This window comes from Molossus molossus, unplaced genomic scaffold, assembly GCF_014108415.1.
Source record: "Molossus molossus isolate mMolMol1 unplaced genomic scaffold, mMolMol1.p scaffold_m16_p_3, whole genome shotgun sequence".
Classification (NCBI taxonomy): domain Eukaryota; kingdom Metazoa; phylum Chordata; class Mammalia; order Chiroptera; family Molossidae; genus Molossus; species Molossus molossus.
In genome coordinates this window covers 38,085,315-38,098,724 of record NW_023425366.1, presented here as the reverse complement: position 1 = coordinate 38,098,724, position 13,410 = coordinate 38,085,315, and the positions used below count along the sequence as shown (strand labels likewise).

General features: G+C 44.7%; 1 protein-coding gene across 3 annotated transcripts in view; it reads right to left on the bottom strand.

Annotated features, from left to right (window-relative positions):
• Window positions 1–13,410, bottom strand: part of BRD9 (bromodomain containing 9) — a 28,722-nt gene that overhangs the window by 13,214 nt on the left and 2,098 nt on the right. Inside the window, exons 4-11 of one of the 3 annotated variants that reach the window (XM_036279606.1) lie at window positions 12,356–12,416; window positions 11,791–11,935; window positions 7,770–7,880; window positions 6,914–7,089; window positions 5,416–5,548; window positions 3,554–3,629; window positions 2,117–2,218; window positions 964–1,096 (exon numbers count right to left, since the gene is read on the bottom strand). In XM_036279606.1, the coding sequence (XP_036135499.1) occupies window positions 964–1,096; window positions 2,117–2,218; window positions 3,554–3,629; window positions 5,416–5,548; window positions 6,914–7,089; window positions 7,770–7,880; window positions 11,791–11,935; window positions 12,356–12,416 (937 nt within the window). The remainder of the gene's footprint in view (window positions 1–963; window positions 1,097–2,116; window positions 2,219–3,553; window positions 3,630–5,415; window positions 5,549–6,913; window positions 7,090–7,769; window positions 7,881–11,790; window positions 11,936–12,355; window positions 12,417–13,410) is intronic. The other 2 variants (XM_036279607.1, XM_036279608.1) reach the window with 2 other exon arrangements.

Here is a 13,410-nt window from a genome sequence, read left to right as displayed (position 1 = left end):
CCAGTTTGGCTCAGCAGTTAGAGCGTCGGCCTGCGGTCTGGAGAGACCCGGGTTCGGTTCCCGCTAAGGGCACGTACTTTGGTTGCAGTTTGTCCCCGGCCCTGGTTGGTCGTGCGGGTGGCAGCCACTCGATGTGTCCCTTCACGTCGATGTTTCTGTCTGTCTCTCCCTTCCTCTCTCTCCCTCCCACTCTATCTGTACAAAAAAGGGAAAAATATCCTCGGGTGAGGATTAAAAAAAAAAAAAAAAAAAAAAAAGTACTACACCTATAATTTTAATATTACATTTTAGTCTCTGTTAGGGGCTGAACTGTGTCCCCAAAATTTGTACGTTGAAGTCCTAACACCCTGTACCTTAGAATGTGACTGCATTTAGAGGCAGGGCCTTTAAAAAGATGATTAAATTAAAATTAAGCTTTTAGGGTGGCCCCTAATTCTGTATGACTGGAGTCTTTATAGGAAAAGGAGATTCAGACACACAAAGCAAGAACAAGACAACAGAGAGGTCCCAGGAGAAAGCAGCTCTGCTGACACCTACATCTGGGACTTGCAGCCTCCAGGACTAGGAGACAATCAACGTCAGTTGTTCACTGCTCTGTCTGTGGGGCTTTTACGCAGCTCAAGCTGACCAACACAGCCACCAAGAACCACATCTCAACACAACTGTAAAACAAACTCTTATTAAACATACACAGGCGGTTACACACACACACACAGCTTTTCTGAGCTACAGCCTGGATCATCACCTTCTTAAAATTGTGACTGAGTTACCTGAACTTCATGACCAGCCTATAGTAGACCACAACAGTTCACTGAAAATAACTTGGAAGCTTCTGTTACTTGAATCTGTTGCCAGTGGCTGTCTCCCCCACTTGCCCACAAATGGGCTCTGAACTGTTCAGTAGAAAAATGGCTCCTGCAACAGAGCAAGCAAGAGGCCTGCCTGTGTCTCTGCATAGCTCACCTCAGCGCACACTGCACACCCGTCTCATCTCCGTAGGCAGAATACAGAAGCTCCATTTCATCTGATTTCAAGTCTCCAAATACAGAATTATTATGCATTGAAAGTGCAGTACTGGCACTTGAGAGAAAAGTGACTAAGTGAAGAAAAAAGGGAAAGCATAAGACACATCAGATTTACACTCAAATCATAACCAGCACAAGATGCACTCCAGCTTTCTCCCTGTGTGTTGCTCACCCACACTCTTGTACGATCCATCCTCCCAGTGGCACCCTTTCTCCTCCATGAAATTCTCACTGAACTAGTGAGTACAGCTGAGGTAATAGGAGCAGTTGGGGCATAACCAGCAGAATTACTTCATCACCCTATTTCTACACCTATGGCAACCTGCGGCAGAGAACAGTTCAGTGTTCTGTAAGGGAGTGAGCATGACAAACAGAAGGGTTTCTTAGTGCCAGCTCATGTCCCATTCCAGACATCACTGGGAACTGTGCCTACAGAGGCTGGCTTATGCTAAGGGGATGTAAAGGGGATCAGAGGGTCACTGCCCTGAAGGAGGTATGTGCCGGCACCTCTGTGAATAATGTCAGGGTCTGGGAGGGCTGTGTCCTAGGCACAGAAGAGTGCGCAGCAGCCTCTCCCCTCTAGATGCCAGTAGCACACCACACAATCAAAATGCCCCCCGGGAACAAAACAGCTATATATACTAACAGACACTCCAAAAAACCCCAGAAAGCTGACCACAAATATAAATGTAGTCAACGGACCCACACACCCCCTCATTCTCTCTGGAGACAGTCATGTACAGATCTCTCTCGGCTGCAGGCAGTATCACCACCTGCTTCAGATGGATGAAATGTGATAGTTCGCTAGATGGCCCCAAGAGTCCTGGCTATCACGGCAGCAGCCCATCTGGAGAATTCCACGAAGTGCAGGGCTGAAACCCGACCATCAGTAAAGAGCAAATGACAAAAGAGGAACTTGCCCAATGTCATTTTTATTCCTATCACTTCAAAATGGTCTTAATTTTACTATTGGTTTCAAAATCAGAATCTGGACACAGTGCTAAAAACAGATAAGTCAGGAAGATCATGGGAGGAAGAATTGGGGACTCACTCCTTCGCAGTAACTCACTGACATGCCTCCCCACACTCACCTTTGCTCCTTCTCTCATCTTTGAAGCCTAGTGTGGTGAAGCTGAAGCCGGGGAGCAGCTTGCTGGAAAGTGAGCTCAGGTCCACCGGGTGGGTCTCCTCCTCTGCAAGAAGACCCGGGCTGTGAGCCGGCAATTCCCAGAGCCCAAAGCCCCACAGAGCACCTCGAGCACTCTCTTTAACTCACAGTAGGCATGTGTGGGAAAGAGGGCCCGGGGGTTATCTGTAAAGACTATCTAAAATTGAATTTAAAAAAGCCATTCTCAAACCGTAACTGCACTCCAATTTCACTTTATGATCACCCCAAAGTCAACATAATGAAAAACTTGAGCTCTCTGACCATGACACCAACAACGTAACATCTCAAACTGATCGCTCACCACCTCTAAGAAATGCCATACGTGTTCTAATAGCAAAAGTGGAGCCCCTGCCTTTGTACACCTTTCAACTGCACATTTCCTATACTGAAGTTGTCACTCACAAACTATTCATGTGACCTGCACAGAATTCTTCAAATCCCTGATCAGAACCTCCATCTCATGTTCTCTCTCTAAGCTAACTGCTGACCAATCACCTATTCTCTTACAAAGAACAGTATGATTCATTCTGGCTAAAAAGCAAAGAAACCGATCAGAGTTTATACTCTGTACACACAGAACACTAAACAAACCTGCATGTCAAGGGCTGGGTGCAATAACATCAGGCCCATCAGGCCTGTGGGGGCTGCCCAGCATCCATGTGCACAAGGCCAAGAACAGTGTTTCATTTTCTGGGTGTATGTGTACCCATGTGCATTCAATTCCAAAGAGTTTTGCTTTTCTTCAAAGGACAAGCCATTAAAAGCTTTTCCAAGAAGATGGAAAAGTATAAAAATACTTCTTAAAGATCACAAAAACGATCATACAAGTTGGACGGAACCAGTATTTATGCCTCCTTCAAGATCTTCCTTGATGTAATTATCAACCAGGTTGTTTTCCCCTAAAACTCGTATTTTAGTTGACAGTTCTCTCTCTCAAGTTTTCAGAGTGGGACAGACTTGGGCACAGGTTTCAGACATAAGTGCTCTCAGTGAACGTATGAGGCAAATCTCTCGAGATAGCATCAGGAAGTCCAGCCCCAAGCCTGCAGCTCTGAGGGAGGCAATTCCAGTCCTGCTGGCCATCCTAGGGACCCTCAGTCAGAATAGGCCTGACCAGCACCTCCACCCCCACTGGACCACTAACCTCAGTCCATTTACCACGTGTCGTGGTGAGGGGTTGTGCAGGCACAGGAAACTGAACAGGGCTTCTCATCTACAGTTTACCACTGGTGTCATACACTCCAGGGAAAATAGACATCACAAGCAGGTTAAAAGGTTTTAAAATCGCTGAATAGGAATAGAGGACAGCAGAACAGCATGAAAGCTAAAAAGAACACTGAGCCCTGAGAGGGCCACTCACCGTCAGCATCTGGCTCAGCCGTGTTGACCACGCTGTAGAGCAGGCTCCCATCTCCACTCTTCTTCAGATAGCCCATCTGCAAGGAAGCACACCTGAGTACACACTTCCCCAAGGGGTGACAGCCCTTAGCTTCTACACCTGATATTTCTAATGAAGCTTCAACAAAATAAAGGCCTGGGAGCATGGCCTAGCTTGGACAATCCTGAAAGGCCACAAAGGTCATTTGTTTCTCCATGAATGAAGACCACAGGCCCCTATCATACCCACTTGCAAACAAAGTGCACACGAATGCAATAAAGCAATTTAGAAAAACTCCTCATGACACCTTCTAAAAAATGAGCTTTTGAAAAAGAAAACTTTACCTAGTAACATTTTACAGTAGATCAGAAGCCTCCACAAAACAAGTCAGAACAAGACACTGGTCAACAAGTGTCATGTTATTAATGAACAGCCCAGAGGCTCTATCTCTCAAGCACTTGGGAACTATTTCCATTTAAAAACCAACCACCAAATAAGACCAACTCTTCCTCTGCAAGCCATGAAAGGAATAAGAAACAGTATCTGTGTGTCAGTGTATGTGGGGAAGAAGTAGAGAAGGATGCCCCCCCCCCCGTCCAGGTGCTGGAGCACAAATTGGGGGACCGAATGTCTGAATGGGAGCAGCAAGCCCAGAAGGAGAACCAGGGATCCTTGGGAAACAGAGTGAGTAGGGCATAAGGGAATGTGAGACTGGTTACTCTTGATCAAATAAGGATATTAAGGGTATCTCCCTGTGGAATTACAAAACCGAAAGGGGAAAAAGTAGAGCAGACCTGGTGATAATGGGTGGCATCAGAGGTTCAGTATAAAAACTTGGTTTTCGGATATTGGTCTAGGATCCTTCTAGGTGCTGTATGTAATGGCCTTTCCTAGCTCTACCCATTGAGGCCCACACACAGTGCCTAGGTCAGGGTTTCTGAACACCAGTTTCCACTAAGGAACCAGGGCTCCTTGGAGAAATGGCCAATTTCACAGCTAAAGCGCAACAGGGGTGCAGACCAGCAGGTCCAATAGAACGACAACATAAGCCATGAAGGAAACCTCAAACTTTCTAGCAGGCACATTAAAAATAAGTAAAAAGAAACAGGCAAAATTAACCTTAGTGAAGTCTATATAACCCGACGTATCCAAAAAGTTATTATTTCAAAATCCTTCACAATCTGTATTTCATAGACGTAGTATGAAAAAATGTAAAGTTCTAGTTCAGACTACACGCTGAAATAAGATTTAGGGTATGTCAGGCCAAATAAAATATATTAGAATTTCACCTGTGTCCTTGTCAACACAACCACGAAGAAGTTTAAAGCTGCATATGTGATTTGCACTGTTTCTACTGGACGTGCTGGCCTAGAACGTCTTCTCGTGTCAGAGAAGAGGAGATGCTCAAAGGATGATGTGATCTCCTCCTGAAGACCAGCAGCTCGCTGGACAGTCTCCCACCAGCCACACCTGGGTCAGACCCGAGTGACTGCAGGGGCACACAAAGACGTGAGTACACAGGAAAAAAATTAACCTGCAGCACAGAAGCCTGGAGGGCTCAGCCTCTGTCAAATGATGGAGGTTAACATACTCCTGACTCATGCATCTGTCCCTGGAGGACCCCTCTACCACCCCATGGCAAGTAGCTACAATGGTCTGTGAGGACAAGGAGCTGACCCTGATTGTAGAATGTGCTCCTGAGCTGGGCCCTCTAGTGACAAAGGCACCCCACAACAGCAACAGAGCTTGGACTAGACACGTGTAACATCCTGACGTTAATCTCGATTCTGATGACTGTGCCGTTGTCCTGGCAGGAAAAACACCCACCCACCAGGAAGCACTACCTTGCCACCTGGAAGGAGTCGGTTGATCCTGTCCCGAGCCTCATCTGCTGCGTGCTCCACCAAGGCCAGCACGTGTTCTTCTGCCGTGCTGTCAGTCAAGCTGCAAGCATTTCCTTCTGGCTCAAACATGCAGCTACAAGGCAGGAACACCACACAAGTCACCGGGAGACAAGCGGCACACCACTTCACCCCCTCCCCACTGTGGTCAGTCTCTAACATCCCCAGAGTCACACAAAGGGCCAGTAGGAATGACACAAAGTGTATTTTGCTCCTTTTCTTTTTAGTTCTAACCACATAAAACAAGACTCTTTCATTAACATGAAGAGTAAGTATAAGCCAGTTATACATTTCACATCTCAGTTACACATTTCAACTGTTTTAAGAAAAAAGAAGAATTAACATCAAGACAGGAGCCTCACAAGTTAAAGCATCATTCAAGGCACCATTAGAAAAAGTGGCAAAAATCCTATGAGGGGTTGAGGTGCTGGTGGCAAGCTGGGGCTAGGAGCGTAAGGCTGCTTGCTGGGCTGAAGAACAGCTCCCACTGCAGGGCCCAAAGGATGCCCCAAGACTTTAGCAGGCCAGCCTCAGGTTCCATGTGGAGGAGTTCTTCATTCAAAAAACTGAGAGGTGCTAGGTGCAGTACCCAAGGGAGACAGCCTCTGCTGTGGAAGATTCTAGAAGCAGGTGGGCGAGACCCCTTCAAGGAGCAATGGGAGCAAGCCGAATGGGGATCCTGAGCCTACAGCAAGGCCCTTCCTGTGGTCCAGCACTTACAGCTACAGGAGCAGGGAGCTCAGGGAACATGGTGAGAAGTGCATGTTGTCATGTGTTTGCCTGCCTAACGTGACAATTTTGTTTCCTGAGCCTGGGACAGGCAAGCCCAGGTCACCAACATGTGGCTTGAATGTGAGGCTTCTTGGAAGTAAAAATCTAACAAATATTCACAAAGAGGACACATGTAGCAACAGCAATGACCAGTAGACATGCTGCAGGGCTGGACAGATGAGCTCACCATGTCACACCTGGGCCAGAGCATGTGTACATGCAGTGGGGGTTGTCTCAGCCCTTTTGCTTCCTGTGTCTATCGGTGTGACACTGGTTCTCCTCCAGGGCAAATGAGGAGAACTGTAGGATGGTGGTACGTCCACACGTAGAGAGCATGGGTCACAGAGCAAACCACCAATCCCCTCAGAAGTGACTGTGGGGTCCCATAGTTTTCTGACACTTTATAGTGATTATGGTGACATTCACTACCCACGCACTATGGTCAACTCACTCTCAAGATGGGCAGGGAAGGATGGTCATGTCACTCTGAACATAGATCTAAGCTTCCAAGGAGCTGTGCTCCACCAGGCTGCACAAGGAGCCTATCTCTAAGCTACTCCAGAGATACTGGGAGAAACACAGGTCCGTGTCCCTAACCTATTCTCCGTGGGGAGAACCCGCCTTCCCAATGTGGCTGTCCGAATCCACAGGCAAGTGCACTTCTCTTTACCTGATGACTTCTCTACTCGGCCTTTTGGATTTCTTGGCAGTTTCTACTTGTACAGGTACAACTTCGGGAACAGGTTCCTCAACAGCTGTGTCTTCGTTGCCCAGAAGAGCTGCCTGCTGAGAAAAATCCATGTCCTGCATAAACGACATGCTGCGCTTCAAAGCTAACAGCCGCTCCTAGAATCAGAAAGGACAGAGCAGCACGACTTTACCTCTCCCTCACAGCCAAGGCGCCATGACGATGGGATGGGATGGGGATGGCCACAGCCTCACCTGGCCTAACAGCTAACCTTCCATGCGGTGCAATGGGAAGTGGTCGTGGGGTCGGCACCAAAGGGTGCAGCCAATTAGCTGGCGAGCATTCAGAGCCGGCAGAGGGGAACAGGTTGGGGGCACAGTGCTGCACCTCACCTACAGGCTCGTCAGGCACAAGGCACTAGTCCTAGACACATGACACATGCAACAAGGCTCACAGGACAAACTTGGAAAGCCACCAGGATGGTCAGGATGTCCTGGCTGGACTCAGTGAGGCAGCCATACAAAACAAACCCCAAGGCTGGCGGCAATCCAGTGAGACTGACACATAGATTAGAGATCAACAGATTCGGAACTTCCCACCCACCCTAAAGGAGATTACAGCTAGGGCAAGAGGGGGGACAAAAAGAAAGTGCCTGGAGGAGAGGGACATGGAGAGGGCAGCCTGGGGCGTCTACCCTAGAGCAGAGGGGTCCACGCCGTGGCCAGTGACGGAAAGATGGAAGCATGTCATTCACTGTGAGTGAGTTTCTGTTTAGGCATAAACAACGTAGAGGAGAACTCTCGTTTCTGTGGCTCCTCGCTGTTAGTGGCTTTCTTACTTTGCTCATCATCTTAAAGCCTGCATGAAGGATCTTCTTAGCTAACTTGTAGTACACAGTGTCTGGTCTGTTGTATGTCATTGCATTATCACACATCAGTTTGAAATCTGCCTGAAAAAAAAAAAATTTAATCAAGTTTGAAACACCACCCACACCAACAGCAAAGAGTTTATAGAGTTTAGATTCCTGTTAAAGAGGCCAAAACGAAGATCTGGAAATTAAGTGAAAAGCAATTAGCCCTGGCCGGTTTGGCTCAGCGGTTAGAGCGTCGGCCTGCGGTCTGGAGAGACCCGGGTTCGGTTCCCGCTAAGGGCATGTACCTTGGTTGCAGTTTGTCCCCGGCCCTGGTTGGTCGTGCGGGTGGCAGCCACTCGATGTGTCCCTTCACGTCGATGTTTCTCACTCTCTCTCCCTTCCTCTCTCTCCCTCCCATTCTATCTGTACCAAAAATGGAAAAAAATATCCTCGGGTGAGGATTAAAAAAAAAAAAAAGAAAGAAAAGCAATTAAATTAGACTCCTCGGTTAAAAAAATAACTTTAAGACTCTTTCAGAAAGAGAAATTTTCATTATTGTTCACTGATCTTTACTTGCATCATGTGAAAACTGACACCTTGTTAATTTTAAGATGCTTTTTAAAAAAAAAAAAAATCTTCATCCAAGGACATTTTGCATTTATCTTCAGATAGAGCGTGGGGGGGGGGAGAATCATCAATGTGAGAGAGACACATCGACTGGTTGCCACCCACACAAACCCAACCAGGCCAGGGACAAACTGCAACCAAGGTACGTGTTCTCAGCAGGAACTGAACCTGGGACTCTCTGGTCCGCAGGCCGACACTCTAACCGCTGAGCCAAACTGGCCAGGGCTTAAAGTGCTTTTAACCAAGATTTATTTATAATTAAATTAACGGGCTATTTTTTTGTTATTAATCCAGTTATTTTAAATAAATTTTAGCAAGTAGGCCATATGTTGGAAAAACTACTATTATTTTCACTGACACAAATATTACATATCTACATCCATAGTCTACATAGTTAAATCCAAGAGTCACTACTCATAAACAATGTTAGGGGAATGATTAGCACATGATCACACCACTTGATGATCTCAAGATAGCTGGTTCTATTGTCACATGGCATGACTTTCTGTAGCAGTTTTAATACTCTCAGGCTGACTTTTCGATGTGCACTAAGCCACACCCCAGCTGTGTACGTTTGTTTACTTGTGGTGACTGTGACTGTATGAATTTACTGAACTTATTCAGTATACATTTAAAATTACAGTAATACACACAGAAAACTTTTCTGTGAAATTAAACTTTATATACATACTTTTGATTATGTAAATATGTCTACGTAAGTAAAAATAGGTAAACTAATTTGTCAATTTTTTAACACATGCATTAGGAAAACTTACTCTATTATATAATGGACTTTTGGCTTTAATGGACACCCCCCCATCAAATTAGTCCATTATATCAAGGTTTTACTGTACCTACACTTCATGAGAGGAAGATGATGGCTCCCTCTGCTCCCTTCCCATCTTCAGCCCTCTCTTCTCTCTTGGGGAGGGACTTAAACATAAATAGGAGCAAGGACCAACAACTATGTTAAAGAAAAGTCCAGGGATGAACTCAGAAGTGGGCACAGTCATATGCTCTATCTAGGGGATTTTTTTTTTTTTTTTTTTATCCTCACTCGATATTTTTCCATTTTTTGTACAGAGAGAGGAAGGGAGAGAGAGATAGAAACATCGATGTGAAGGGACACATCGAGTGGCTGCCACCCGCACGACCAACCAGGGCCGGGGACAAACTGCAACCGAAGTACGTGCCCTTAGCGGGAACCGAACCCGGGTCTCTCCGGACCACAGGCCGACGCTCTAACCGCTGAGCCAAACTGGCCAGGGCTATCTAGGGGATTTTTCTATGGAACTTAAAATTTTGTCTACAAATAGTTATTCTAGTGCTGTTAGAAAAAGGCTAAAATAAGGACAGTCTTATTAAACAACAATTTGTATTAGAAGTTATTTGAAACATCAGTATTTTAACATCCTAACCAAATTATTTAGCACACAGCTGTCACAGGTGAACTAGACATTAGGATGGACAATGACCACTGAAGCCACACACCAACACAGCATGTGCTATCTGGGGACGTTACCAAGTCACTGTGCCAGTGTCCCCAGGGCTGTAACCGAGGTCCTAGCTGTGGCGGGTTCAGAACACTTTTGACTTGTCCTTCTCTGACTGGCTTATATCACTTAGTATAATGCTCTCTGAGTTCACAAGACAAGTATCGTCTGATTTCATTCATATGTGAAAGCTAATGAACAAAATAAACTAACAAAATAGAAACAGACTCTTAAATAGAGAACAGACTGACAGCTGTCAGAGGGAGGGGGGGGTTGCGGGCTGGGTAAAAAAGGTGAAGGGATTAAGCAAACAATTCACAAAGTGGTGATTGCCAGAGGGAAGGGAGGGGTGAGGAGAGGCAGAAGAGTGTAAAGGGGGGGAATAAATGGTGACAGAAGACGACTTGACTTTGGGTGGTGAACACACGATATAATATACAGATGATGTATCACAGAATTGTACACCTGAAACCTACATAAATTTATTAATCCATTTTAAAAAACACTCTCTTGAGGACAAGAGATGGTGTGGACATTGTTCCTACCTTGGCTTTGTCATTGGGTGAGAGATCAAATCGGGGGACCGCAGTTAAAATACGCAGAGAAATTTATGGCATGGGTTACTGTTACCACCTGCCCTCTGGAGAGTTACTGGATCTTCCTGTGAAAATTTTCCTTTTCTCCTACTCTCCTAGTCTGTCGTGTTGTTTCAGCAAACCTTTCAGTAATGTCTCCAGCAAATATTGAAAAGCCAAGCTTTTCTGAAGTTAACAGACCTAAGAAAGTAGCCTGAAGCCCTTTTCTAAATGACACTACTGCCAATATAATCAAGCACTGCCCCCCTACCCCAGCAGGGTTTCAAAGTGCATCAACAATCTCTACCTCTCTCAGCCGGAATTAAGGGAATTAAGAGCAAAGCGCTCATGGGATATAAGAATTTATTATTCTGTAAAATCCAAACTCTCAGTTATTACAAAACAAAGAAATAGAAAAATTGTATTTCTAAAAATACCCATTCTGGAACCAGGCCAAGTAAGACACATCTTTGCTTAACCTAACATGTCTCATTTATGCCAGCACAGTAACTTAAAAAAAAAAGGAAATGCATTTCACATAGCATGTAACATGTAGGCCTGCTTCTAAACCAGTGATTTTCAACCGGTGTGCTACAAAAATTTTTAAAACACGCAATACAAGACTATTTACTCAAGGGCACTAACCTCTTTTCCCTTATCAAATTTAAAACAATACCCATCTGGTGTGAATGAATCAAAATTATACCTATATTGCCCAGGCCGGTTTGGCTCAGCGGTTAGAGCGTCGGCCTGCGGTCCTGAGAGACCCGGGTTCGGTTCCCGCTAAGGGCGCGTACCTTGGTTGCTGTTTGTCCCCGGCCCTGGTCGGTCGTGCGGGTAGCAGCCACTCGATGTGTTCCTTTCACATCGATGTTTCTCTCTCTCTCTCTCTGTTCCTCTCTCTCCCTCCCACTCTACCTGAACAAAAAAATGGGAAAATGTCCTCAAGTGAGGATTAAAAAAATAAAATTAATTAATTAATTAAAAAAAAAAAATTATACCTATATTTTTGTCAGATTAGCAAAAGATATATTTTCATATGCCGCGGAATTTTAGTAGTTAGTTTGTGTGTGCCATGAGATAAAAAAGGTTGTAAATTGCTGTTCTAGACCAAAATACAGAGAAAATTACAACCAATCCATTTCCTTGATGCTATGTTTGTGAAACATCAACCCAAACACAGAAACACCTGGTAAAACTTACAAGTGGAAATGACCTAAGATGAATGAAGTGTTTACTGAATATAGTTTACTGGACATAAACTAATTCAGAGCTTCCTAACAATTATTTTAGGAACTGAAATTAATTTACCTTAAATTCTGTGACTGACTTGTATTCATTAGCCATGATTTTGTCTTTCATTGTGCCAAAATCCATTGGATGTTTTATTATCATTGAGTATCCAGGAGCAATTGCATCCGTGACAGGAAAAGCAAAAAATCCATGAGGATCTTTTCTGAAAACAAAAACATCTTTATTTAAACTGGAAACCCCTAAAACCTATATTTCTGAATGATACAAAATCCTTCACAATAAAAATTTTAATGTAATTGACCAAAGTTTATTTCTTAAAAATAAAAAATAAAATGTATGCTCTTTAAAATTGTGGTAGGTATATTTGAATACACTAAAAATTCCAAAACTAGCATCCTGGCTGCAGCCATGACACCTACATCATAGCGTCTCTGACAATCCCCCACATTGAGAGAGCCCTCCCCACTCTGCTCTCGAATGGTGCTTGCCCACCCAGTCAGACTGGGCATTACCAGTGAAAGCCAAGTGTCTACTTTCACACATGATGGTAATGAGGCAAGAACACCAGAGAGGAGGACACCCAAATGTCCCCAAGCACAAGCTCTTTAAAAACACTCTTTACCTCTGGAGCTGGCGGAGGAAATGCTCTAGTAGTTGCTGAATAGGCGTGCTCTCGTTTTCAGCTGATGATTTAAAAAGTAAAAAAATAAAATTGAACAAAAAGATTTTGATATCACTTCACTGGAGAGCTCCAATTTCACAGTACGTACTTATTTGTTTCGAGTTCCACGGCGTTTTAACAAGAACGTTCAAATAACAACTGAATACAAAGATAAACCAGACCCAGCCTTGGCCCTCCACAAAGCTCAGCTGGGTGGAAAGGACAACCACACATCAGTCCCCAAACCCAAGTGCCAACATCCCTTAAAATTGTTGTAGCTATCAGTCATCAATCTATTTCTAGCCCCTATCATCAATGGGCCTGGTACATTCCAGACAAGGTATGAAGGGGAGAACAGACTTTGCATATAGAAGTTGATCCTAGATTCATCAACTATATTTCCCTTGAGTACTAAACTTCTGGATACGTCTGTTCTTCATGTGTAAAACAGCAATAAGAATACACACTGCACAGAGATTATTGTGAGCACTGCAGTTATTAGCTATGTCTCTGGGCGCACATGTGAAAACATGGTTTTTGGTGATGGATCTAGGTTACCTCTAGAAGTTGTATATATGTAATGGCCTTCCTAGCTTTGTCCACTGAGGGCCACACCCAGCACCCAAACTTTGGTTTCTAAATGCCATTCTCCACTGAGGAACTAAAGCTGAAGCACAACAGGAGTACACAGCAGCAGGCCGCCAACAGTTACCCTCTTCAGAATTAGCAGGAAAGTATCATGTGATCATTAGCTCTTCAGGCATGCTGAAAGGGAAGCACCCTGTGTATGACCTCAAGGAGGTAAGTCAAATTAAGATAACAATTACTAGTGACTGTAGACACATGTAACTTTGTAGACACATTCATTTAATGAAGTGTTGTCTGCACTTGACCTTCTCTTCTCAACATGCTCAGCTGCCCTGAGTCCTAACTGATCATCATGGCAATGACTCACACAGGGGAGGGTACTGCCAGAAAACAGCACCCCACCATAACTGCAATACAGTACCTCCTAC